The 25,942-nt window shown below is 34.2% G+C and overlaps 1 protein-coding gene across 10 annotated transcripts in view; it reads right to left on the minus strand.

Moving 5' to 3' along the window:
• Positions 1-9,750: 9,750 nt before the first annotated feature.
• The window catches only part of DZIP3 (DAZ interacting zinc finger protein 3), a 177,227-nt gene continuing 161,035 nt past the window's right edge, over positions 9,751-25,942 (minus strand). For 9 of the 10 annotated variants that reach the window (XM_077118451.1, XM_077118456.1, XM_077118455.1 and 6 more), the window contains 8 exons: positions 24,726-24,813; positions 21,440-21,541; positions 17,840-17,965; positions 15,764-15,903; positions 14,043-14,163; positions 13,400-13,543; positions 13,122-13,313; positions 9,751-11,528 (listed from right to left, as the gene is read on the minus strand). In XM_077118451.1, the coding sequence (XP_076974566.1) occupies positions 11,418-11,528; positions 13,122-13,313; positions 13,400-13,543; positions 14,043-14,163; positions 15,764-15,903; positions 17,840-17,965; positions 21,440-21,541; positions 24,726-24,813 (1,024 nt within the window). In that variant the 3' untranslated portion in view covers positions 9,751-11,417. The remainder of the gene's footprint in view (positions 11,529-13,121; positions 13,314-13,399; positions 13,544-14,042; positions 14,164-15,763; positions 15,904-17,839; positions 17,966-21,439; positions 21,542-24,725; positions 24,814-25,942) is intronic. The other variant, XM_077118453.1, reaches the window with a different exon arrangement.

Below are 25,942 nucleotides of genomic sequence, written 5' to 3' on the forward strand. Positions count from 1 at the left end.
CTTTTTGTATCTTAGGAAATATTTGCCTCTTCTCATATTCATGAGGATAGTCTTATATATTAATCTAGAAGGTTTATTATTTTATCTTTAATATTTTGGCTTATGACCTATCTATTATCGATTTTTTATAATGTATTGAGGTAGGAATCAAGGATTTTTTTCCTAAATGTATTTTCAGTTAATTTATCACCATTTATTGAAAATGCCATCCTTTCCCACTCCATTTCAGTAGCATCTTAGTCATGAATCAAGTGGCTTATATTTATGAGTCTGTTTCAGTTATTTCTGTTGTTATCCGCTAATCTACTTATCTACTCTTGTGCAAATGTCATCTTTAAAATTATTGTAGCTTTAAAAGTTTTAATATCTGATAATGTAAGTTCTCTAACTTTGTGTTTTTATAAAAGTTGTCCTGACTATTCTTGGCCTTTTGTATTTCATATTACTTTTTAGATCAAAATGATAATTTCCTATACATAAAGAGAGAAATCTTACTGGGATTTTTGATTAAATTGAATCTATAGATGAATTTCAGGAGAATTAGCATCTTTATGGTTTTGAGTTTTACAACCAATGAGCACAGTATATCCATCTAGAAATAAGTTCTTTTTCTCAGTAATGCTTTGTAGTTTTTTATATATAGAATTGCATATTTTTCATTATATTTATGCCTTGGTGATGCTGTTATAAATAATATCTTTATAAACTTTTCAGTTTCTAATAATTTTCAGTTAGCATATAGAAATAGGATTGATTTTAGATATTGAGTTGAATCCAGTGCTCTTGATAAATTATTAATTATAATTAATTGCTTAAATATAATTACTTGCTTATTTCTCCATTTTATCTGAAGATTCTTTGGATTTTTAAGATACACAATCATGTTTTCTGTGAGATATTTCTTCCTTTCCAATTATTAGTCATTTTATTTCTTTTTATTGTCTTGTTTTTTTACTGGCCATAACAGCATTTAATAAGTGTAGTGGTATGAATAACCCTATCTAATTCTTAATCTCAGGCAAAAATCATCTTATATTTTACCATTAAGCATGGTGTTTGTGGTAGACTTTGTTCAGCCTTTTTTTTTTAAACATTCTATTTTTTTTTATATGGTCATTCAAAAGTAAATATTTTCTACTAAGTACTGATTTAGCTGTGTTATCACAGCTTTTTGATATGTTGTGTTTTTTATTATCATTCAGTTGAAAAATTCTAATTTATGTTATCATTTTTTCATTGACCCCTGTGTTATTTGTTGAGAACCGCATTGATTACTTGCCAAACATTTGGGGATTTATTTTTAATTATAATTTCTACCTGTATTTTACTTTGTTACTAATTTCTAGCTTAATTTTACTATGGTCAGGGAACATGTCCTGTATTATTATAATCATTTGAAAGCTTTTGACAATTGCTTTGTGGCACAGCATATTGTTGGCTTTGGTGTTTCAAGTGCCGCTGAAAAAAATAAAAAGGTGCCATACAGTTGTTGAGAGCAGCGTTCTACATTTGTCAATAATGTCAAGTTTGATAACTGTATAGCTTAAGTCTTCTATATCCTCACTGATTTTTGTCAGTTTGCTCTATCAATTATTGAAAGAGGTATGTTAAAATATTCCATGATGATTATGAATTCATCTGTTTTTACTTTTAGTTATGACAGTTTTACATAGGCTTTGTTCTTAGAACCACCCAAATTTAGATTATCATTACTATATAGTCTTCTTTAATCTTAGTAATACTCTTGACATAAAGTCTATTTTTTCTGATATTTATATAGCTATGTCAGCTTCCCACAGGTTAGTTTTATTGGTTTATTGAATTTTCCAGCTACTATTGCAGAAATGTCTATTTTTCCCTTCAGTGTTGCCAGTGTTTATCTCTTGTATCTTGGGGCATTCTGGTTATATCCATAAATATTTGTGATTGCTATTTCTTCTTGGTATTTCCCCCTTTGATTAGTATATAATATCCTTCCTTTTCTCTTTTAACATTTTGGTGTTTAAAGTTTATTTTGTCTGTTGTTAGTTCAGTTATCTCCGCTTTTTTCTGGTCTCTTTTGGGTGGGATACCTTTTTCCAACTTTTTGCTTACTTATATGTGTCCTTGGGTCTAAAGTGAGTCTCTGGTACATAGAGTATATATTACTGTATATATATTCTACAGTATATAGGTTAAATATATTTAAATATATTTTAAAATCCATTCTGCCTCTGTGTCTTTAGATAGGGAAGTTTAATTCATTAATACTTAATGTTATTTCAGTGAAGGCAGTACTTTCTTCAACCATCTTATGCTTTGACTTTTATATGTCATATCTTATTTATGTCTCTTTTTTTACTCTTTTAATAACCCTTACTTCATTTCTACACTCTCTTCCAAACCTCTTTCTCCTGACTTATCCTTTCATCTTGCAGAACTTCTTTTAATAATTCTTGTATGGAAGGCCTTTTGTTGATGAATTCTCTCAGTTTCTGTTTATGTGTGAATACTTTAAACTTTCCCTCATTTTTGAAAGATAGTTTTCCTAGATAAAGAACAGTTGGCTGGCAGTTTCTCTCTTTCATAATCTTAAGTGTATCATACCACTGCTTTCTTGCCTTCATGGTTTCTGATGAGAAATCAGAACTTCATCTTATCTGCCTTCTCTTGTACTTAATGAATCACTTTTGTCTTGCTGCTTTAAGAATTATTTTTGTCTGTGGCAGTTGATATTCTGAAATGCATCTTGGAATAGGTCTATTCATATTTATTCTGTTTGGAGTACATGTAGTTCTTGGACCTGAATAGTTTGGAATTTTTTGGCCATTATTTCCTTAGATATTCTTCTTCCATTTTTCCCATCTCTTTTCCTTCTGGGACACCAATGACACATATATTTGTGTTCTTCATGTTGTCATTCAATTACCTGAGTCCCTGCTCAAATTTATCCATTATTTCTCTATTCTTCTTATATCTGTAAGATTTCAATGTCCTATCTTCTAGTTTTCTGATCCTTTCTTCTAACTCTTCATATCTGTTGTATGTCTACATGTATTTTTTATTTCTTCTGTTGTGCCTTCATTCCCATAAATTGTTTTTTTTTTTGCTTGCTTTCAGATTCCTCTTTATGCCCACCAAGTGTCTTTTTTATATCATTAATCTCTTTTTGCCATATTTTCTTTCATCTCCTTGAATTGATTTAGGAGATTTGTTTGAACATCATTAATTAGTTGTTTCAACTCCTGTATCTCATCTGAAGTTTAAGTTTGTTCCTTTGACTGGGCTGTATCTTAGTATGTTCTTAGTATGCTTTATAATTTTTTGCTGATGTCTAGGCATTTGATTTTCTTGGTGAGTTTATTCTGGAGGTCAGTTTCTTTCTCTTGCCTAGGGTTCATTTGCTGATTGACATCGTACTATTGTTCTTCTTTGATGCTTGTTTCAACTTATTGATCTTTAGCTTGTATTTAACGGATTAGAATTTTTCAGCTCTTATTCATCTGATTCTTAGTCTAAATATATGGTATGATTTTTTTTTTTCATATTGCAGTATTGGTGTAATTATTTCAGCCCTAGAAAAATTATTTCATTTCTCTCTTCCTCTTCTGGGAATGTTGTTATGTTCTGTTTGTTTTTTCCATTCCCCATGTATTTTTTAACACTCTTTTCATTATCTCTAGCTACTTTTACCTGGAGGGTTAATTCTGTAAGGAGAGTTCCCCTGGAGAAGACCTACCCATGTTAGTTTTTCCAGTTAAAGCAGGCCCAGGGCCCACAAAAAGGGGTGTAGATCAGTTCCAAAATGCTAGGAGGCCCAAAAGGATGCCAATGTTCTCTATGCTGTCTCCCTGATTCTGTGCTTTCCTATCATGCCCAGCAGGTGGCATTCTACAGTCAACTCCTCCCTACCATCCTAAGGTGGTACTGTGCCTTTAATTTTCAGTCCACTCTGCCCCTGCCAGATGTGTGGTTGGGAGAGAGGCTGCCAGCAATTTTTGGCTGGGTCAGAATTGAAACTGTTGCTCAGATCCTAGAACCTGGGATCTGAATTCTCTAAACAAAGGCCAGAAACTGCACTCAGACCTGCTCCCTGCCAAGCCCCAGTTTCTTGGAGAAGATCTGTCTTTCAGCAATCTGTCCGCTGTCAGCCCAAGAATTTACTGTGTCTCTCAATCAACCCTACTTCTGTCCCTGCAGTGTTAAAATGGAGGCTGCCAGCTACTTACTGTCTTAGGCTGGTTAAAACTGTAGCTGTTCTCCTGGAGCTGGAACCCAGCACTCCAATTTCACTGGTCAAAAGCCAGAGTTGGTGTCCAATCCTGCATTATCGTTTTCCTGGGTAAGAGCTGTCCCTCAGCAGGCTTTTCCCTGCTGCTCTGAGAAGTTATTGTGACTCCAGTCAACCCTTCATCCTTCCCTGCCAGGGGCAGGTTTGAAACAGAATCTGTCAGCTTTTTCAGTAATGGGCTAGTTAAAACTCTAACTATTCTGCGTGGGACATGACTCCCGGGGGTGTGGACCTTTCTGGCAATGTGGGACAAAGATCCTGGAATGAGCTGAGACTCAGCATCAAAGGACTGAGAAAAACCCTAGAATGACCTGAGAATTAACATCAAGGGATTGAGAGAAACTTCTCGACCAAAAGGGGGAAGAGTAAAATGAGACAAAGTGTCAATGGCTGAGAGATTCCAAACAGAGTCCAGAGGTTATCCTGGAGGTTATTCTTACGCATTAAGTAGATATCACCTTGTTGTTCAAGATGTAGTGGAGAGGCTGGAGGGAATTGCCTGAAAATGTAATGCTGTGTTCCAGTAGCCATGCTTCTTGATGATGATTGAACAATGATATGGCTTTCACAATGATACTCTGTGAATGTGAAAACCTTGTGTTTGATGCTTCTTTTAGCTACTATACCAACCGAAGAGTAGAGCATATGGAATAAAAATAAATAATGGGGGAACAAATATTAAAATAAATTCAGTTTGAAATAGTGGTAAATGAAAGCGAGGGGTAAGGGGTATGGTACGTATAGTTTTTTTCCTCTATTATCATTTTATTTCTTTTCCCGTTGTCTTTTTATTTCTTTTTCTAAATCGATGCAAATGTACTAAGAAATGATGAATATGCAACTATGTGATGATATTAAGAATTACTGATTGTATATGTAGAATGGAATGATATCTAAATGTTTTGTTAATTTTTTTAATTAATAAAAAAAAGTTAAAAAAAAAAACAACTCTAGCTATTTGCAGAGATGGAGTCCAGCATCCTAAAGAAATATCTTTAGTATTTTTTTTTAATTTGTGTCTATAGGAAAGAAATTCAGTTTATATTTTTCTGAGTGGCACCGATTTGTCTTCAGTTTTGAAGTATATATTCATGGCAAATATAATTCTCAGTTGGAATTTATTATATTTCAGCATTTAAATATAGTATTGCATTATCTTTGGGTTTCTATCATTTGGAAAATGAGTCAGATGTCAGTTTTACTGTAACTCCTTTAAAGTCTGGGATATTTTAAGATGTCTCTTTTTTTTTTCTATTTTGACTATGTTGTACTTCAGTATGGCTTTCTTTTTTTTCTTTTATTTTGTAATGTTGTTTAGATTTGAAGAGCTTCTTGTCTCTGTGGCTGATTTTTTGGTGTCAGTTTTGAAAAATCTTTAGCTATCATCTCTTCTAATAATGTTTCTGAACCATTCTCTCTCCTTCTGTAAATCCACTTACATATATGTTTTTACTGATTCATATTTCTTTAACACTTTTCTGCATTTTTTTCATGCCCACCAAGTGTTGAAGTGAATATTTTCTACTACTATATCTTTCCATTTACTAATTCTCTATTCTTTGTCTAATATGCTCTTAAACTCAAACGTTACATTAGAGTTATTTAATATTTCAATTTTATTCTTCAAAAATGATTCATAATTTCCATTGTTGCATCTATTAAATATATTAGTTGTAGCTATTTTGGAACTGGGGTCTGATAAATCCAATATCTGGAATACTATAGGCCTGTTTCTATTGCCTGTATATATACTTGGTTTTCAGTAATTTCTTTCTATAAATTCATATGCTTGGTAATACTTTGTTGAATGTCAGTCTTCACGTATAAAAAAAATCAGGAAGCTCTGGATTATGTTTATCTTTCTCTAGATATTAAATATCTTCTTCTAGCAGGTAGGTAGGGCATGCACAGTTATCTTTTACCCAATCAAGAGTATCCTATTTCTGGTTTGTCCTTAACCCTGAGAATACCAGGGTCCTCAGTAGAATACCTGGCATTTGTGAGCCCTGAACTCTATAATTTTATTTCTCTAGAGTTTGTTGCACTGCCTAAATCTCAGCTTAGCTTATTAGCCTCCTAGCAAATACTTTCTACTTGTCTTCCTGGATTTTTGTCTAGCCTATGTACATCTTAGGAATTGGCAAATTCTTAAAAGGAAAAATGCAGGGAAAATTGCATATCCACTTCTCTATGGCTTTTGTCTCTGCCACATTGATGACAAATGTTCTGATTGTCTTGCTAGACCTGAGTACATTTTTTTTTTTTTGGTCTCCCTCTTTAACTTCTTTGATTATTGTGTAGTTGTGTCCTTTTCAACATTCTTGCCCCAATCCTTAAATAAGCAAATGCCTTGAGGAGAAAAAGCAGCCTCAACTACGGGGTTCATTTCAACATACTTGCATTCTTTCTGGAATCTAGGCCCTTAAAGTTCTGGCTGTCTTTACTACTCTCCAATGTTTCAAATATCTGTGTTCTTTTTAAATCTAGTTTTGTAGTTTTTTTCAACTAAAGGGTTATTCTGATGCCAGCTTTTCTGTCAAAACCAGAAGCCAGTCTTAAATACATTTTTATTTCCTTCTGAAGAACTGCCTAATATTAAAAACTAAATTTTAAATGCTCCAAATGTTAAAAATACTATTAATACAACATGGATGTCAATCATTTTTATGAAATATTTTACCTCAAAGGTCACAATTCATGTCTAATTTTTCTCAAATGTAAAGTTTGAACATTTTAAAATAACTCTTGCTAATGAAAAATCATTCCAATTTATATGGAATATGGGAACATGGTAATACTTTAGAATTGAAGCAGCAGTATTAGGAGTCAGTTTCTTTCTCTGTAATAAGACCCTGTGTCATTGTTATACCTGTAGGGTGCATATTAAGAGTTAAATCAATGTTTAAAATAGAGTTGAGCAGAGGGTAGTGACAGATATATATATGTTGGTTTTGACGTTTCTTCAGGTTTATTTTGTAATGATCCAATTATGTTGTGAATATGTTCATAATTTACTAAAACAATCCATTTTTCTTAACTGAAATTGGTATTAAAATGTACCACCTTTACAATGTAAAATGGTGCAGTCACTGTGGAAAACAGTTTGGTGGTTCCTCAGAAAATTAAACAATTGACATATGACCACAATTCATTCCTCAGTATATACTCAGAAGTGAAGGTAGGGACTTGGACAGATATTTGTATACCAATGTTTATCACAGCATTATTCACAATAGCCAAAAAAGACGGAAATAACCCAATTGTCTATCAACAGATGAATGGATAAACAAAATGTGATATGTCCATACAATGGAATATCATTTAGCCATATAAAGTGGTGAAGTGATGGTGTATGTAACAAAATGGATGAACCTGAAGACCTCATGTTGACTAGAATAAGCCAGACACAAAAGGGCAAATATTGTATGATTTACTTTATATGAAATATTTAGAATAAGCAAATTTGTAGAAACATAAAGCAGAATAGCAGTTACCAGGGGTGAGGGTGGATGGGGGGTTATTGCTAAATGAGTATGGGTGCTGGTTTAAGGTGATGAAAAGTCTGGAAACAGATGGTTGGGAAAATTACACAGAATCATCAGCATTTTTAATGTCAGAGAATTTGTACTTTAAATGGTTACAATGACTTTTATGTCCATTTTACCACAATTAAAAATAATTTTTTAAACATGCAACATGTTCAGTTGTTGAGGAATGTCTTTAGTTGCTGAGGAATGGCTTTTGTTGTAACTACAGTTTGAAATTAGCCTTTACCTCACTTGTCATAGACTAGTTTCAAGAGAGAAATGAAAGGCTCAGGATATTGTTTTCTATAGCATTACTTTCTTCTCTGAGTAGAAACAGCACACTGACTGAAAGATGTATTTACATTGCAGAAGTGTGTCATTGTGATATTGGTATCCTAATGGTGATTGTAAAATTTCATGCTTTTAAAAACTGATACAACCCTAGAAACATGTTCTAAATGAACAACAATGATGATGTTTGAAATTGAAAAGATGAAAACATTCAAACTTTGGCCTTTTAAAGTATTCTTCAACTCACCAACCTTGATGTAAGAACACTAATTTTGAGCTTATTCCAAGTTAGAATAGTGTCCCTTTATGATTAACCTATTCTAATATTTTTTTTCGTCAGCATTTATTCAAAGAAACTGGTGATTTTCAAGCATTCAGTTTTATTTTGTTTTGTGTGTTTAAAGAAACAGCACGGTACTACAGAGAAAGAACAGTGATTTTGATGTCAGGGATCAACGTTGAAATCATGGCCTTCCTACTTAATAGCTGTGTGACTTTGGGCAAGTCATTCCTTAGTATTCTTGTCTCCCAAAAGAAAATGACATTTGTCCTACATCTTTAAAACTTTCAGTCTCCTAGATCATTGACAATTGTTCAATCTTGCCATACAGTATTAAGAATTACTAAAGTTTCTGTAGTTCAAAAGGATCAACCACATGTTTGGGGGTGTGATCTTATGCAGTAAACTTGCTGCTCAGCATTTGTGAACTAGAAGTAGGACTCATGGTTATATTTTCTCCTCTTTTCATTTTAATGAGGGTAGCTAAAGATAAAAAGTCTTTAAGGATTTCATCATCAAGAATTAAATTTAAACAAATTGGATGACTAATGGAAGCCTTGCTACTTTGGGAAAGAAGATGAATAATGCTCATTTAACAACTCTTTCAGGCAAGTGTATTTTTTCCCCAATTTTACAGTAGAGGAATTGGTTTAGAAAACTTAGTAATTTGTTCATGATCACATAATACATGTCAAGAGATGGAATTCAAAACTTCAAACCTAGATCATCTTGAGAAACCCACCTTCTACATCATTAGCTTTCAAACTTTAGTGTGCATCAGAACTCCAAGGGTGCTCCTGCCAAATGCAGATTCTCAGACGGCCTCTTGCATTATGCATTTTCATAAGCGTAACATCCTGATGATGACCAAGGATCCACACTTAAGAATAAAAGCCCAATAGCTTTGTTGAGTAGCATCTTCAAATGTACACAACTAAGCTTTCAGATGAATTTCATTTACTGAGCATATTCTATTCAAGAAAATGAGAAATTACATATATTCACAATAAATAGATCACACTATTACAGTCTTACAGCATGAGCTTGTAAAGCAAACAAGTGACTGGGCATCAAGACCTCAAGTTCTAGGACTGGCTCAATCATATCTGGTCATATGACATTGGATTAACCATACCAGTAAAATGAGGAATGAGAATAGCTGTTTATTAAGGACCCCAAAGCTCTGACATTCTATGATTCAAAGACATTCTTGGCTTTTTACAGGTCTAGATGACTGCCTTCTTCTTGGATATTTTCTTTCATGCTTTCCTATTCATTCTCATAACTGAAGAAAAAATTAAGTACATTTAAATAGAAATAGAAGTTTGAAATTGATATTTAAAGTAGTTTTAGGATACATTTAAACAAATACACAGAAAAAATACTTGTTCAACTAACAGACATTTATTCACTCCTACACATAAGTGTAATTGCAGTTGGAAATTGCACAAACTAAGAAACATTTGTCTTAAAAGGTAATCTGCTATATGATCATGATGTTGAGGTGTTAGATAAGATGATAAAGGCCCTATAAGCTTGGAATTCTGCAATTCTGAGACATTCTTTGCATTATATATCTAAATGACTGCCTTCTTTTTAGCTATTCTTCTTCACATTTTCCACTCCAATCTTCCTACCAAACAAAGCTCTTAACATACAATGAAACAGAAATAGATATTTTTAAATAGAGATTTAAAGCAGCTTTAAGATACATTTACACCAACATATACAGATAAAATAATTACTGGTTAGAAACACTTATTTTCCATAAGTTAATGAAATTGAGACTGTGAATATGACCAAGAGACATCTGTCTTACAAGGTAACTCCAAATTTCTTTAATTTTGAAACTAGAGACATGTATAACACTTACAGTATTTATACAATATTATTTTCATTTACATAATAGATATGGAACTTAGCTCAAGGGATATCAACTTTATCAGAACAGCCAACTACTCACAAACAGTAGACAGCCCCCCCCACCTCCCTCCAACATCAGAATGTGAAATTGGAGACTTTTTAAAACAGAAAAAAATAACTGCAAAGCATAAATGATTAAGGTCCAAAGATAGCATGTTTACAAATGAACAGAGATCTCAATTATTCAACTGTACAAGTGACTTAGTTTGCATATTAACTTTTACTTCTTACTATCGGATTTGGGAGTATTTATTATTATGTACCTACTTGTGCAAGATATTGGCAATAAAAAGAAGAATCAGACATGGTCCCAATGGCATGTTGGTAAATGTTAACCATCTTTTGGGGTGTGGAGGGGAACCTATTATAGAATTTACCAATTTCCATGGTATAAATACTACCACTATGGAGGATTTCAAGTTACCAACAATTTAACTGGCTCACAAGATTCCTGAAATTCCAAAAGTTCCTCTCAAAGCCAGCATAAGCCAGAATAAGCCAGCTCAAAAATATCTCTGCATGGTTCCCATTCTCAAGTAGCTCATAATATCCTTATGGGTACATATTTTAGAAGATAGAACAGACTAGGGAAGAGAGAGGTAAAAATCAAGCAGATTAATTATATATTTTTTTTGTTTGTTTTTTTTTTTTTTGATTAATTATATTTTAAAGTAGCTTTGAAAGTCAAAAGGAACCCCCAAATCTGTAAAATTTGTATACATGTCTTGTTTATTATTTCTCTTATTTTAATTTCAAGAAATTAAAATGTTGAATACTTAGGAGAAAGGAAAAGAGAGTGGAATAAGAAACTAAAAAGAGAAGAAAAGACACCTTAAAAAATATGCTAACAGTTAACACATCCACACTGGAACAAATTACATAAAAGGTAACAGCAAATATATTGTAACTATTAAAAGTCCATCTTATTTAAGTCTTTTCAGTTTAGTTCATAGCCCTGAATATTTGTCTGGTCCTCTTTGGCTTTGAGGAGATCAGCTAGTTCCTTTTGAACAGCACTAAAGAACATACTGATTCACATTATTCATACTATCAGCTTATAATAAAAGGAAAAGCCAAATTCTGGAATATGAAATCTGAACTTCCTTAGCTTAGTCACCGCCTTGTATCAGATCTTGGACAACCGTCGGCTGGGGTGACCAGGGAGTTCTTCTGGTAGCAAAACATGGAGCCTGCAGGTTGGACATGTCCCCTGTTGTATCAACCATGGTCTAATGCACTAGGGAGCAAAAAAATCCATGTCAGTCTCTCAGATTTAGCCTGGCAGATGCATCGTCACTCTATATGTCAGATTTACAAACATGTCTTCTGTTGGATCTGAAGGCTTTCCCTGATGGATCACTAAACCAAATGCTGCCATTGTGGCTCCTTGTCTAGTTTGATAAGCAATATAGCTGGTAACAGCAAAACATCTTCTATCAGCCAGTATATTCTACTGCTATCCTTCCCTCAACCCCAATTTTTAGGATAACCTCAAAGGTTTGGGAAATGAATAGCAGCTCTTTCTGGCAAAGAGGTTGCGGCCAGCTGCTGTATTCTCTCTCTTGATTATTTTATTAAATATTGTTCTCATCTTGTAATTCAGAGAAAGATAAGAACTATGCATACATAAGTCATCAAGGCCTAATACATAGAGCAAATGGTGTTTTGAAGTTAAAATCCTAGGCGATAGTTTGTTTCTCGGATTGCTTTTTCTTCGGTAACCATAGTAGTATTCTTTGGCCATGAATGAACTATCTATTAAATCATTTGTTTGAATATCAATGCTATTAAAACAAATCATTTTTACCTGCATAAATAAAGGAGAGCCAATTCAGAGTCTTAGTACCTAAGACTAGGTACTATATATGAAGCCCACTAACTTTAACCCTCAAAAGTAAACTAAATGAGTGACCAGTTTTCTTAGCCAGTAGGCAATGGCAAGGAATAAAATACATTTTGCTAAAAATGTATTTTCTAAGTGGGGGATTTTTAAAACTTAAATTGGAAAGTCAAGTGGTCAAGTATCTTTCCTGGAGATCTTTTAGGATTAACTATTCTATTTATATCTCTTCATGTCAGAACAGATGCAAAATATAATTTTGTATCATATATCACCTATCTTTGAAATGATGTTTTACAGATATGGCTTAACTAAGCTAGCTATTGTTAACATCCCCGAGAATCCATTTTTCTGTAAAATTATCTTTTTTGTGTTGAATTTACTCTCTGCAACAGAATACCTGGATCATAAATTGTATATCAATAGCGCTTGCACAGTAAAAACAACAGGAATTAATCTATATACATGGTAAGAATCAACAAAAGATATGTCAGCCTCACATTTTTTTAACATCAAATACTCAAGCCAGAGCAAATTCAAAGGCAAATACAGTTGTCTAGACAGACCAGTAAGATAAGTCTACCCTTTATAATGGTAAGGGACCATCACTAGGCATGGGATATAATTTCCTAGACAAAGGACAGTATGCTGTATTTATAGCTTGTCAAGGAGAAGAAACTCTTACTAATGTCAATCAATATTCATCCCAGTTTTATCCAAGGGAACTGCTGGCCCCATGCCATTTAAATCTCAACATTGGCCTCTTTACTTGTAAGGTGTATGAAAATCCGAGAAAGCATAGTGCAATCTGTACCTAGGTATGAGATAACAGGTGTAAGTATTCCTGTATAATATCCAAGAGCCTCAAGTTACACCCAGTGGAACTCAGGATATAGCAATGGATGATGATGTATGTATTTGATTTTAAGTAAAGCAGTATGAGTCTTGCTTAGCTGATTAAATATTAAAAGGAAAAGTTTTAAAGTTTACTTGAGAGTGGAATTTGTGAGCACAGGGCAAAATTGAGAGGTTTTCTGGGGAGAGATTCTCATGACAGATCACACAAGGCTCCTCCTCCTCCTCCTCCTCCTCATCTTCCTCCTCCTCCTCCTCCTCATCTTCCTCCTCCTCCTCCTCCTCCTCTTCTTCCTCCTCCTCCTCCTCTTCTTCCTCCTCCTCATTCTGGGGGAAATAAAAATAAAGTTAAATTCAGATCATTTCTTTCCCCCAAATCTAAATGTGTTCAGAATCAGTAGGCCCAGTCTCACCAAGTCACTAGCTCCTTCCCATGTGGCAGAACTTTGTGACTTGAGGGGCCTCCAGGCTGGTGTCGGGAGCTGGACAGCATTACACTGTGGTGGAGAATGGCTAGGTGAAACACTATTACCATTTGGTATCGATTTTTCTTGACTCTGAAAATCAGAATATTATACTTATGTTTGGAATTCTTGGAATTGTTCTAAAACAAATTAAGGACTGATGGAATAGTACAGGATGAGGTTTAGCTAGAATTAGTAAAGGAGAAAGGTCAATCTGATACATGAGCAATCTTAAAACAAGTGTTAACAATTTTCACATATGTATTCAGGGCCATGTAAGGACAAAAATAACTCTATATGCTCTTTTAATTAAAACAAATCTTTCAGGAAAATTGAAAAAACTACCTACTTTAGAATCATTCACAGTAACCTGAAATAATTTTCAAGAGGGAGAGTTTTATTCTAAAATGATCAGGAGGTAGCTATTTCAAAAAGACTTTCTATATCATTTGTAAAGTTGAAGTTGTTAAATTATTTGCCCTTTTAGATGATTTGATATGATGAGAGGTTACTGATTTTTTTGAACATGTTATGGTGGTAATTAAAAGAGGTAACTTCAAGAGATAAGGGCAGACATATAGGATTTCTTTACCTGAGATCTCTTGGGGTCAATAAAATGAGAAATCTTATAAGCAATTTCATCAAATGTCAGTCCAGATAAAGATTTCCCATTAGCATCCTTCAATCTTCTTAAGAAATCTGTGATTTCCTTTCTGGAAGAGATCAAGAAAAGAGTAGTGGTGATTTTCCCTATTGCCTTGAGGATTTATCCTCCAAATAAGATATAAATATCATATCATATGATTGATACATATTATATGTTCATGATACTTTAAATATTTTTTCAAAAAAATGATCACAAGAGTGCACAAGTAGGTCAGTGGTAGAATTCTCGTTTGCCATGTGGGAGACCCAGGTTCAATTCTTGGCCCAGCACTCCAAAACACACACACACAAAACATTCAACAAATGGTGCTGCAATAAATGGGATAGTCATATGGAAAAAAATGAAATGTGAACCCCAACACACAGCAGACAAAATAAAAAAGTGATCACAAGTTCAGCTGCATTTATTTTAAGCCAAAATTAAACTCTCAATGTGTTCATTAGTGATACTTAATGTGCCCAGGAATGGCAAGGTTTAATATTTACTTTCATTCCAAAGAGAGACTTTAACTTTGTTTTTGATAGCTCACTAAGTGAAAATTGGGTTTATCTACTTATTTGTGTACTGAAATCTTTATATCAAACCTCTTAAAAATTCTTTTATTTAGGACTAAAATATTCCTATTTAACTGTGTTGCTCTTGGTTTCTCTCTTCTCTATTTGTGTTAATAGTTTTAATTTTGTAAAACTTAGAAACAGAAAACAAAGATTAATCAGAACAGGAAACAAAGATTAAAAGACACTCTGATTATGTGATAAAGGTACCTAGGATTATTTTAATTATGTTCCTTTTCAGTTTCAAAAGTCCACTGACTCACAGCCTGCACCTACATTTTTCAAAGGATAGAGCAGGATGAAATATTTTCCTTTCTCAAATGAAGTGTCATATGAATCTCAGCCTTATAAAATGAATTTACTATTTATTCATTTTAAACATATTTATAACAAGTGTATTACAGATCTATTTTATCTATTCAGTATTATGAAATTTATAATAAACCATAATCTAATCCTGACACCTAAGAGCATAACATAAAAGTGCTAGCATTCATTTGAAAATACTGGTGAAATCTAGAGTTATTTTCTTTGAAACAAAAGTTGAGATAAGAGAAACTTCTTTTCTATAGGAGTAGCATTAAATATCTTTCTGCTAAAGTCAGAGCTGTGAAAGGCACAGTGAAATCATGATTTCTTACATTTAACCGCATTCTCTAACAAAGGAATTATAAGGACCCTCAATACAATTAAGGAAATAGGAAACCAAAATTTCACGATGTTTGGACTTATGTGCATACAGCTAGCTTAAAATTCACTTTGGAAATAGGTTATTAAGATAATCACTGCAGCTAGTGGAATTAAAATTACATAGTTTACAACTGGTGGTACTTTCAGTAGACAAGCAGACCTAAAATTTAAAAGGTTTATTCTCTTTTGGCCTAAGACTAAAATCTTATGAGGTTTAACATTTCTATTGAACACTTTCCCTTATTGGTTATGATTTCATTTTCCTTACCAAGGCCATGTATAAGGAAATGCCTGGGCTTTTGTGTGTGTGTTAATTGTCTTTGCAATGTTTCATTGCCATATTATAGCTCTGCAAACTATAGAACATGACCTGTACTCACCACGAAATAAAAACTAAGGTACCTGGTCTGTTGTGGAAAGGCAATTTTCAGCCTATCAATAATCCTCTCCCAGTTCATCAAGGAAGGGTCAGTTCCCAGACCTGCACCAGGAGGCAGAGGCTCTCCCATAGGTGTGGGCACAGTCCAGGCTATGCCAGTCATCTGAAGAACAATTTTTGTTAGTGGGACAAAATACAACCCATCAGCTTCAATTATTCAATTACTAGAAGTAACCTCCCATGCCAACAAGATATTTCTATACCTTAAAGTAAATAAAAATGCATAGAATAAAGATTTAAGAAGAGAAATACTGACATATGTATTACCTGCTTCGCCTGTTAACCTACCTACTACAACATTTCTAATAGTTTATAATTTCTCATATTAAAAATGGGACATGCTAATTTCAGTAACTGCATGCACATACAGAAATATTTATATATACAAGATGGTTATTGCTGTATTTTCCATAACAGTGAAAAATTGAAAAACCCTAAAGTCTATTAATAAAGGAATGAATAAATAAATTATGGTATATCTAACAAAGTCTTTTCAAACTGGAATATATCTATATGTCCTAACATGAGAGATGCCCTTGAAATGTTTAATTTTAAAAAATGTTCATGACATAGTATATATGCTATGATTTCTTTTTATATGAAAAATTTTTAAAATGTATATATGGATGCATACACAGAAAAAGGTTTGTGAAGTTAGACAACAATCTGTAAATGAGGGCTTCAATTGCAGGGTCGTTTTGCTTTCTCCTTTGTGTACTTTCATACTGTTTGCATTTCTTTTTTTTTTTTTTTAGAATTAGCACTTACTACTTTTAGAATTAGAAAAATAAACAAGTTGAATTTTAAAACAACTAAATAAAGGTGGGAATACTATCAAAAGTGCTCTGGCCAAGGGCTCATGACTATTACAAACACAGGTGTTGTGCAAATTGTAGTGACACCTCTGAGCCATGAAATTACTGAACGAGTGTTTTCCCTATTTCTCTATGGTAGCTCCTTCTTAAAATCATGTAGATTGTAATTAATTAGTCTCAATAAGTCAATGTTTTTGGAATACTAATCTGAATTAGGATAATTATATATATGGTACCTTTTATCTAAGAATCTACAGATTATTTTCAATACAAGGTTATTACTCATAAAGAATTAGCAACTAGCAATAGCTATAGCAATAACTGTACAAACCCTAATTAGCCATAGAAGGGACATGACTACCACACAGAAATCTGGGTTTGCCTCAGTATCAAGCTTTTTCCAAGTATTTTATTAGAAGGTGGAGGTACTTTATTTTTCAACTTTGTAGTGGTGGGCAAGAAAATTGAGTGAACCATAATGTATAATATGGTGATAAAAGATGTGGTAATTTTTTAAAAATTGAAACAATTGACTAGAACTCATGTGGTAGTTAAGATTAGAGAAATTTTTCTTTAATTATATCTAACATCATTCTTTTGGGAGGAGATATTTCATTTAATAAAAAAAGTTAGCTTAGCCAAGATTAAACTGATAATACTACTCATTTTAAATTTCTCTATTCCTTGCTTAGGTTTAAATAAGGCTTATTGTCTGGCAAATTGTAACTAGGATTTATAACTTCACAGTATATGTTTTAAGGGGTGTTATTATTTATATTATATATTCATAAAGTTGAACACCTTCCTATTACATACATGAAAATAAACTTTTTATTTAGCTTCATGGAATAACTTTGTTGTGGCTTGGCTTTTTTGCTCTTCAACCTACCCAACAACCATGCTAAAAACAAATTATTAAAAATACCAATCTACCCTCACTGCTTTGTTATAGAAGCAAAACTGTAATTGAAAGCACTCTACTAAAAAAAATACTTATCTTTGATTCCAGAAACTAAGCTTATATCAGCTAATGAATTAAATAATATATTCGATTAAATAATATATTCAAACTCCTTATAGTCCTCACAAAGAATTCATTTAACTGTTATCATCACCATCATTATCATATAAAATAAATGCACAAAGGAAACACAACCATTTAAGAGGTCCAGTCTAGTAATACAGAACTAGTTAATGTCTATTTCACCAAGAAAGGCTCTGTACCAGTGGAGCTCTAGGCTGGCCAGGTGCAGAGATGACTCCAGGGCAAACTGTAGGCATTTGAGGAATAGCAAGTATAGGTCTAAAGAAAGATTCCTTAACTAGGGGTCTTCCCAAGAACTGCTGCATCTAAAATAGAAAAGGAAACAAAAAAAAGAAAAGGCAAAGGATATTATATTTTATGCATACAAGGACCTAAACTCCCAGAGCAATATTTGGGGGGGGGGGGGGGTAGTGATGTGAACTTCAGATACACGACGCTTATAGTACATTAGAAAAAATGTATATTATAACATTAGTTAAATGCAAGAATATTTGGAAGAGCAAAGTGTATTGAGATTTACTGGGAAGAACACTACATGAGAGAGAGAACTGGATTCTAGTCCCATTTTCTCTACCTCACTGGATAACCTTGTATCCCCAAAGTTACTAATCTATAAAATGAGAGGGTTGAGTTAGGTGATCTTTAAGGTTCCCGCTCAACATAATACAGAACTATGAAAATGAGATCCCCAATGAGCACTATCACTGTTAGTGAACAATATTGATACAAATTTCACAAAAGAAACTAAGTTGTCTATAGAAAATATTACTTTTATCATGTATTAGTTCCACTTGCTAGAATCACAACTTCATGTTTTATTCCAAGTAGAGTGGAAGAATGAAGTGGAGTGGGCCTATGATAAACTAGCTTTGTCCCTCTCCTATAGTGACTTGTGGACATGCTTGGTATTATTGCACTTCTCAAAGGATTGTGAAAAGCTATCCCTTCTTAGCAGCTACCAATAAGATGGATATTTTGATGGCTGGATTACAGAAAGGAACAGATTTATTGAGCATTTACCATGTGCCAGGACTAGCACTGGAATAAAGCAGGAGTTCAATAACTATTTGTTGAACTAAAAACATGAGCAACATCAATAACTTTAAATAATGATCCTCAAACAGCAGTTGAAAGGATAATGGAGAACACTATCATGGATAGATCAGGATACGGTCTGACTTTTAACATCACTGAAGGAGAGGGTCCTGTGCCTTCTGATGTGCATTTCACATCACTACCTGTGAAGTACTTTTGCCAAAAATAATGAACCTAATTCTAACCAAGGCTCTAGATTAGTTTATAGGAAATAATGGAATATGCACAATGACATCACAAGGATGCAATCAGTTAAATTCATTATGTGGGAAATTAAACTTGATATGTAACATAGTTCTTCAATAAACAGATGATTTGAATGAAGAGAGGGAAGGAGGTAACTGAGTAATTTAAAGAGATTGGTCTCTTAAAGGATTTTAAGAGACCAATCAGCCAAATACAAAATTATGGACCTTAACTGGGTCATTTTTAGAAAATAAGTATAAAAATAACAAGTTAGAAATATTAAGCTAAGTAAGTAATAAAATTTTGAGACAATTAGGAAATAAAAATTCTAATTGGGTACTTGATACTAAAATTATTTATAATTGTTTCAGGCAAAATAATGATGGTCTCATTATGTCTGATAAGAATCCTCATATTATTTTAGTATAAATAGATGAAATTATATTATGTCTAAGTTTGTGTGAAAACATTCCAGTGGAGAGGAGGGAGATGGGGATGATATGAAACAAGATCGATGAAATGTGGATAATGCTGAAGCTGGCTCTTGAATATGAAGAGGTTCATTATACTATTTTCTTTACTTTTACATAGGTTTCAAAATTGTCAAAATGTAAAATATTTAAGGATGAATACTAAGTCAATAGTTCTGTTCTCTTTGAGGACAACTATTACCTACCATTTATTTGAGCTTTAGGTAGCCAGAGTTCAGAGACGAAGATATAAAACTCATAAAAATGCTGGGTTAAACTTTGAACAGCTCTCATTATTCCTGACTTTCTAAGTTAGATTATTATATATTTAAAGCTCAATGACCATTCTTTAAAATACTGGAATCACTGAGCTAAGTACTAGATTCACAGTGATAAGATCATTCAGAATAATATCCTAATTTATGAATGAGAAAATCAAATTCCAGAAGAGCTGATTTTTCCAAGTCCAATTCAGTTATTGGCAGAGTTAGGACCTGAACCCAGATCTCTCTAGTGTATTTCTCTTGTACAATACTACCTTGATTTGTAGCAAATAGCATTTTAACTTTTCTAGCATTTGTTCTCTTACTGTGCTAACATTCAATGATCACTGATTTGTAGTTTAACACAACTTTTAGCTTTGATCAAGGACAGCAACGACTGGTTATGAAGCACAAAAGATACACATGCATCTCTCAGAATGCTACCAAAAGGAAGACGGAATTACCATACAACCTAATTGCTGGTGGGTTTTTGCCTTTGACTAAATTTGATGAGTCACAGCAAACTTAAGAAAGTCTCTTGGTGAAGGGAACAAAGTCTAGAGATCAAGGTTTAACTGGTTCTCTCAGCTACAGAGTATCACTGGTATCAGACAGTGAAGGTTTATCCTGCTCAGATTCCAGGAATCTCAAAATTTAGAAGGACTGAAACCTGGAAAGTCTAGGCTGGATTTAATACCAAAGAGAAAGTCATGGCCCTTAAGATCCTTGGATACAAAAGCTGTTGGAACTAGCCTATTCTAGAACTACACTGTATGTAATTTCTAAATCTCTCATTTATATTCAGAGTAATGACAAAGTTCTAACCACAATCTACATAGTCTCATTATAGACAGAAAGCACGGGGTTTCTAGAAATCCCACCAAGAATATATCGTTCTTACTGTAGAACTACAAGTAATTCTTGGGAGTTTTCTGTCAGCTACTTATCACATTCCCTATTCCTAGTTGCATGTGATGGTTTTCCAAGCCTGGAATAACATTAATGTTTATAATACAGTGTGCCTACAGAAACTGAATCACCCAAAACTATAAAAAGCAATAATTATTCTAAAGACTACAGTATGTATGTTTTACACAGTGACTTTAGCTCTGGATTATGCTTTTGAAACAGTTCATTCCAAACAATTCATATAGTTTCTAAGTTCTTTAAGTTTTTATTATATTGAACTGTTTATAGAAATAACATTTTCAGGGATCTACTGTCTCATACCTTCTCTCTCTTCTAAACTTAGATACATTATGATAATTTAAAAATATCACCTATGCTTCCCTCCTAGAGTCTTTAAACGTCTTCCTAAAAACAAGCAGGGAGCAGGTATAAGTGGCAGCTGTCATTGCTGTTAAAAGTAGAAAAGAATATAAAAAAGCTAAGGAAAGGAAAGTCTGAAATAGAAGTGGAGAAGTGAATTCCAGCCTACTATGCTTAGATATTTTACTCATCTAGGGGTGATCTGAGGGCATCGAGAATTCTGAGTGTTCATCAGTAGGCTAATAGGATGAACTTAAATATGACCTTTTTAGATATCAAATGCAGCACTAAATCCCAGCCTATGGTTTAGTCTCACCTGAGCCAGTCAACTAATTTCATCATTTGGAGACTGGTAGGTACGGACAGAATTACATTTTGTATTTACATGTGTTATATCACTTGGAACACACATTAAACATGCTTCATATTCAGTGTTTTACAACTCTTATTATTTTATCAAGATGATGACAATTTTTCAAAATGTCCTACTTCTTACCAGTATCTCAGGACTGGGTGGTGGTGGAGGAAGCTGCACTGGAGGCAAGGTACTCAAAGCAAACCCTTGTTTCACCTTGTTAATTTGTTCATTGTATTGTGTCTGGTGGAAGGACAGAAAAAAGCAAATGGAAATATTTGATACACAGCTATGAATAATTCAACACAGAAGAGTGAGTCTCAACTTTTTTAACACTGAGAACTTCTTATTGACAAAGAGTAATTCTATAGCCATTCTCCCCATATGGAAATAATTTTATTTTTAGAAGGGTCTCATCATTTACACAATACAAAGACATATAATTCCCAGATTCCTTTTGATAATTTCTCAGCTCTCACATAATTCTTAGCCCCAAAACAGGAACCACCATTATCAAATGAACAAAGGTTCTAAAGCTCAAGAAGCTATAAATCACATACTGGCTGATAAATGGGGAGAAAAAAACGAAACAAAAACAGAGCTGAACTACTTGTAAATGTTCATTTTAATAACTGGAGAGGAAATTTTAGGGAACATTCATTCAAGATCCACACTGTGGTAGTTAGATTCAGGTGTCAACTTAGTTAGGGTGAAGGTGCTTAGTTCTTTTGCTGTGGACCTGAGCCAATGGCATGTGAACCTCATCTGCTGCTCATTACATCTACAGCTAGCTAGGAGGCATGCCTGCTGCAATGAATTATGTTTGATTTCATTGGCTGGTGCTTAAATGAGAGAGCTCAATGAAGCACAGCCCAAGCAGCTCAGCATACTTCAGCTCAACATTTGCAGCTCAACCCAGGCCTTTGGAGATGCAGAAAGGAATCACCCCTGGGAAAGTTGTTGGAACCCAGAGGCCTGGAGAGAAGGCCAGCAGAGATCACTCTGTGCCTTCCCACGTAAGAAAGAACCCCAGTTGAAAGTTAGCTGCCTTTCCTCTGAAGAACTAATGAAATAAATCCCCTTTTATTAAAAGCCAATCTGTCTTTGGTGTGTTGCATTCCAGCTGCTAGCAAACTAGAAAGGATTTGGTACCAGGAGTGGGGTGTGCTGCTGTTTGCAAATACCAAGCATTTTGGAACAGCTTTTTAAATGGATAAGGGGAATATTTTGGAGGAACTGTGAAGAGAATGATGGAGAAGTCCTGGAGTGCTTGAAGAGACTGTTGGTATAAATGAAACCATTGCCAGTCTGGACAAAGGAGGACACGAAAGGGAAAAATTGGAGTTTGCAGAGTGAGAACCATGGAGCTTGGGTCTGAAGCCAAGAAATGTTGGCCAGGAGAGTGAACCCACCCATATATGTGGAGAGGATGAGTTTACCCTGAAGGGCGAGGATGAGTCTCCCACCTCATTGCAGTGGAAGAGTTATGCAGCCTCAGGCCTTGGAGAAGGTATAGCATACTCCTTGGGGACTGGGGAGAGCCTGGCTGTCACGACATGGAGGGGTTGAGTGTGTACCCCAGAAATGGCAGACAGCCCAGGTGTGGCCCTGATGCTTAGAGAGGGTGGAGCCGAGAAAAAGGTGGTCTCCTCAATGTCCCCTGAGGTTGATTTGGAAAGAGGCTGGCCACTGCATAAGCCCTTGGAAAGGACTGCCACTTTCTAAAGCCGAAGAATGAAATGACTTTCAGACTTTGAAATCCAATGGCGTTTGCCCTGCAGGTTTTACATCTGTGTTCCTTCCAATTTCTCCCTATGGAAATGAAAATCTGTATCCTGTGAATATCCTCTTTTGCATATTGGCACCATATAACTTGGTTTGAGATTCATAGGTCCATACCTAGAAGAGAATTTTTTGCACTTTAACATTAAGGTGATGAGTTTAACTGCCAAGTTGACAAGGAGGGGACATGTAGTAGTTAGATTCAGGTGTCAACTTGGCTAGGTGAAGGTGCTTAGTTCTATTGCTGTGAACATGAGCCAATGGCATGTGAACCTCATCTGTTGCTCATTACATCTGAGTCAGCTAGGAGGTGTGCCTGCTGCAATGAATGACATTTGATTTAATTGGCTGGTGCTTAAATGAGAGAGCTCAATGAAACACAGCCCAAGCAGTTCAGCATATCTCATCTCATCACTCGCAGCTCAGCCCAGGTCTTTGGAGATGCAGAAAGGAATCATACCTGGGAAAGTTGTTGGAACCCAGAGGCCTGGAGAGAAGGCCAGCAGAGATCACTCTGTGCCTTCCCACATAAGAACCTCAGTTGAAAGTTAGGTGCCTTTCCTCTGAAGAACTAATGAAATAAATCCCCTTTTATTAAAAGCCAATCCATCTCTGGTGTGTTACAATCTGGCAGGTAGCAAACTAGAACAATCCACATTTTGTTTATTTCAAAAGCTATACCTCTAGCACCAGTACCATATCTACCTTTGGTTTATTCTCTTGGTTTTCTGTCAAAAATGAGACTCCAACTCTTAAGTATAATATGCTCCAATATTTTTTAGCAGTAACCTTTTACTTTACTGTATTATTTTGTAAACAACCCAAAGTAGATGGAAAAGAAAGCTTATAAACCGGAAAGTTTTATAAACCAAAACATTTAGAAACTTCCACACAGAGGACATTTGATTGAAGAAAACAAGTTTAGAGAAGGAGGGGCAGCTCTTTCAAGGCCAGAACTTTGAATAAACCAACAGAAATGCTAAGTATCGCTAAAGACTGAAAATGGATTCAAGAAAGAGAAATAGACAAGACCACCAGGGACCACTGGACAAGTTTGTAGTGGTTTGAGGAAGCTCTTCACACCTGAAGTGGGCAGTGTTGTGAAATCACAAAACAATCAACATTATTAATTCATAAATATTCAGTGGATTACCTCTTTAGACTACCTTTAGTACAGTCCTAATTCTATTAAACCAATAACTAAGAATGCATTGCTTTTACATTATGGAATAGCTTTGTAAAAAGTTAAGACTGAAAACCAATACAGGCCTACTAGATTTTCCTTTCAATTCTGTAAATGCATTATCATTCAGAAGAAATTAAGACATTTATTTTTGATTAGGACAGAGTTAGCATTGGAATTATATGGAAATTAGGTGTGAAGCATAATTTTTTATTTTATTATTCCTGGACTATGGGGATCAAATAAGGATTTAAAAGACCATGTGTATGAATCTAGGACATTAACGGCAATGAACTACATGGAAATGATCAATCTCAAATCAATAAATGTTAATAACTGAAATGAATGAACATGCTTTCCTTATCTTTCCTCAATAATTGTTTTTAATTTTAGATATCTCGTTAACTATACACCACTCATAACATTCAGCCAATTTACTCTAAATATGCTTCAAGGACTTACCCTGAGGAAGGCAATCTTGGTTCTAACATCTGTCACAATGGCATTCCAACTGTCTACTGCAGCCTTTAATTGAAGTGATTCTAGGTTGCTAGAGTAGAAAAAGAGACACATAAAAAAGTTTTATTTATACCATCTAGATTTTTAAAACATCCATTATGTTCTCTAGCATAAATGTAAATAATGTAAAACAACAACAAAATTGCCTCCCATCACCAACAATTCACTTGGTGGATACAAGATATATGGAAGGACTTACTAGTAAAAAATAAGTATAACAACTAACAACATATAAAAATTTTTTCAAGAGAAAATATAATTAATGCTTCCAGAAGACGAAGTATTTTCTATCTTCGTGGTACGATATTTTGGGATGTAATATAAAGGAATTTCTTCAATTAAGGAGAGAGGCGGAGAAGGCCATAGGGAAACTGCCTTAACCATCTAATGCAGAAGCATTCTCAAAGATGTTGATTTATCTTGCAAGTAAGTTTCAGATCATCTTTACATTAACCTTACATTCACTAGGCCATGGTTGGCCTGTCTGGCTCTTTTGCAATCAGTAAGATATTCCCTATGAGAGAACAAATTAGAAAAAGTACTTCTTCCAAGAGGATGAATTAGATTGTTACTTTTGTGCAATTCTTAAACTGCACAAACAGCAGGTCTGCCAATCCATGCCCACCAAGCAACTTTAATTAAAGTATGAACAGTTTTGGAGTCTTTGAGATTTGTCATCTCTAGAAGAAATATTTTGTGTAGTATGGACTTTCAAAAGGCTCTATCTGTTGTAACAAACCCATCCCAGTATCACCCAGGGCTACAGCTTTAAAAAGACAAAAGAAGTTATCAATTGAGGACAGTCCATTGAATGAGGCATCATAATATTCTAATTTATAGAGCTCTCTCTCTACATCTAGCAAGCAAAAATAGATTGATCACTTGCAACCATGCTTCCCAAATCAGAATACATGTCAGAAAATCTTAGAAATATTGCTTCGTATCAGAGATTCTTACTCTTTAGAATTAAAAAATGATTATAATAATTAAAAATAATGCCTTAGTCTCAGAGATTCTAATTTAATTAATTCTTTAAGTTTGTATGTACAAACTAGAAAATTATGATATAAGGAATCAGATGCAACTTGTCCGATATTTGAAAGCCACTCACTGACAGCATAGCAAGAAATTGCCATTAACATATAATTTTAGGTGTTAAT

This window comes from Tamandua tetradactyla, chromosome 10 (assembly GCF_023851605.1).
Source record: "Tamandua tetradactyla isolate mTamTet1 chromosome 10, mTamTet1.pri, whole genome shotgun sequence".
Taxonomy (NCBI): domain Eukaryota; kingdom Metazoa; phylum Chordata; class Mammalia; order Pilosa; family Myrmecophagidae; genus Tamandua; species Tamandua tetradactyla.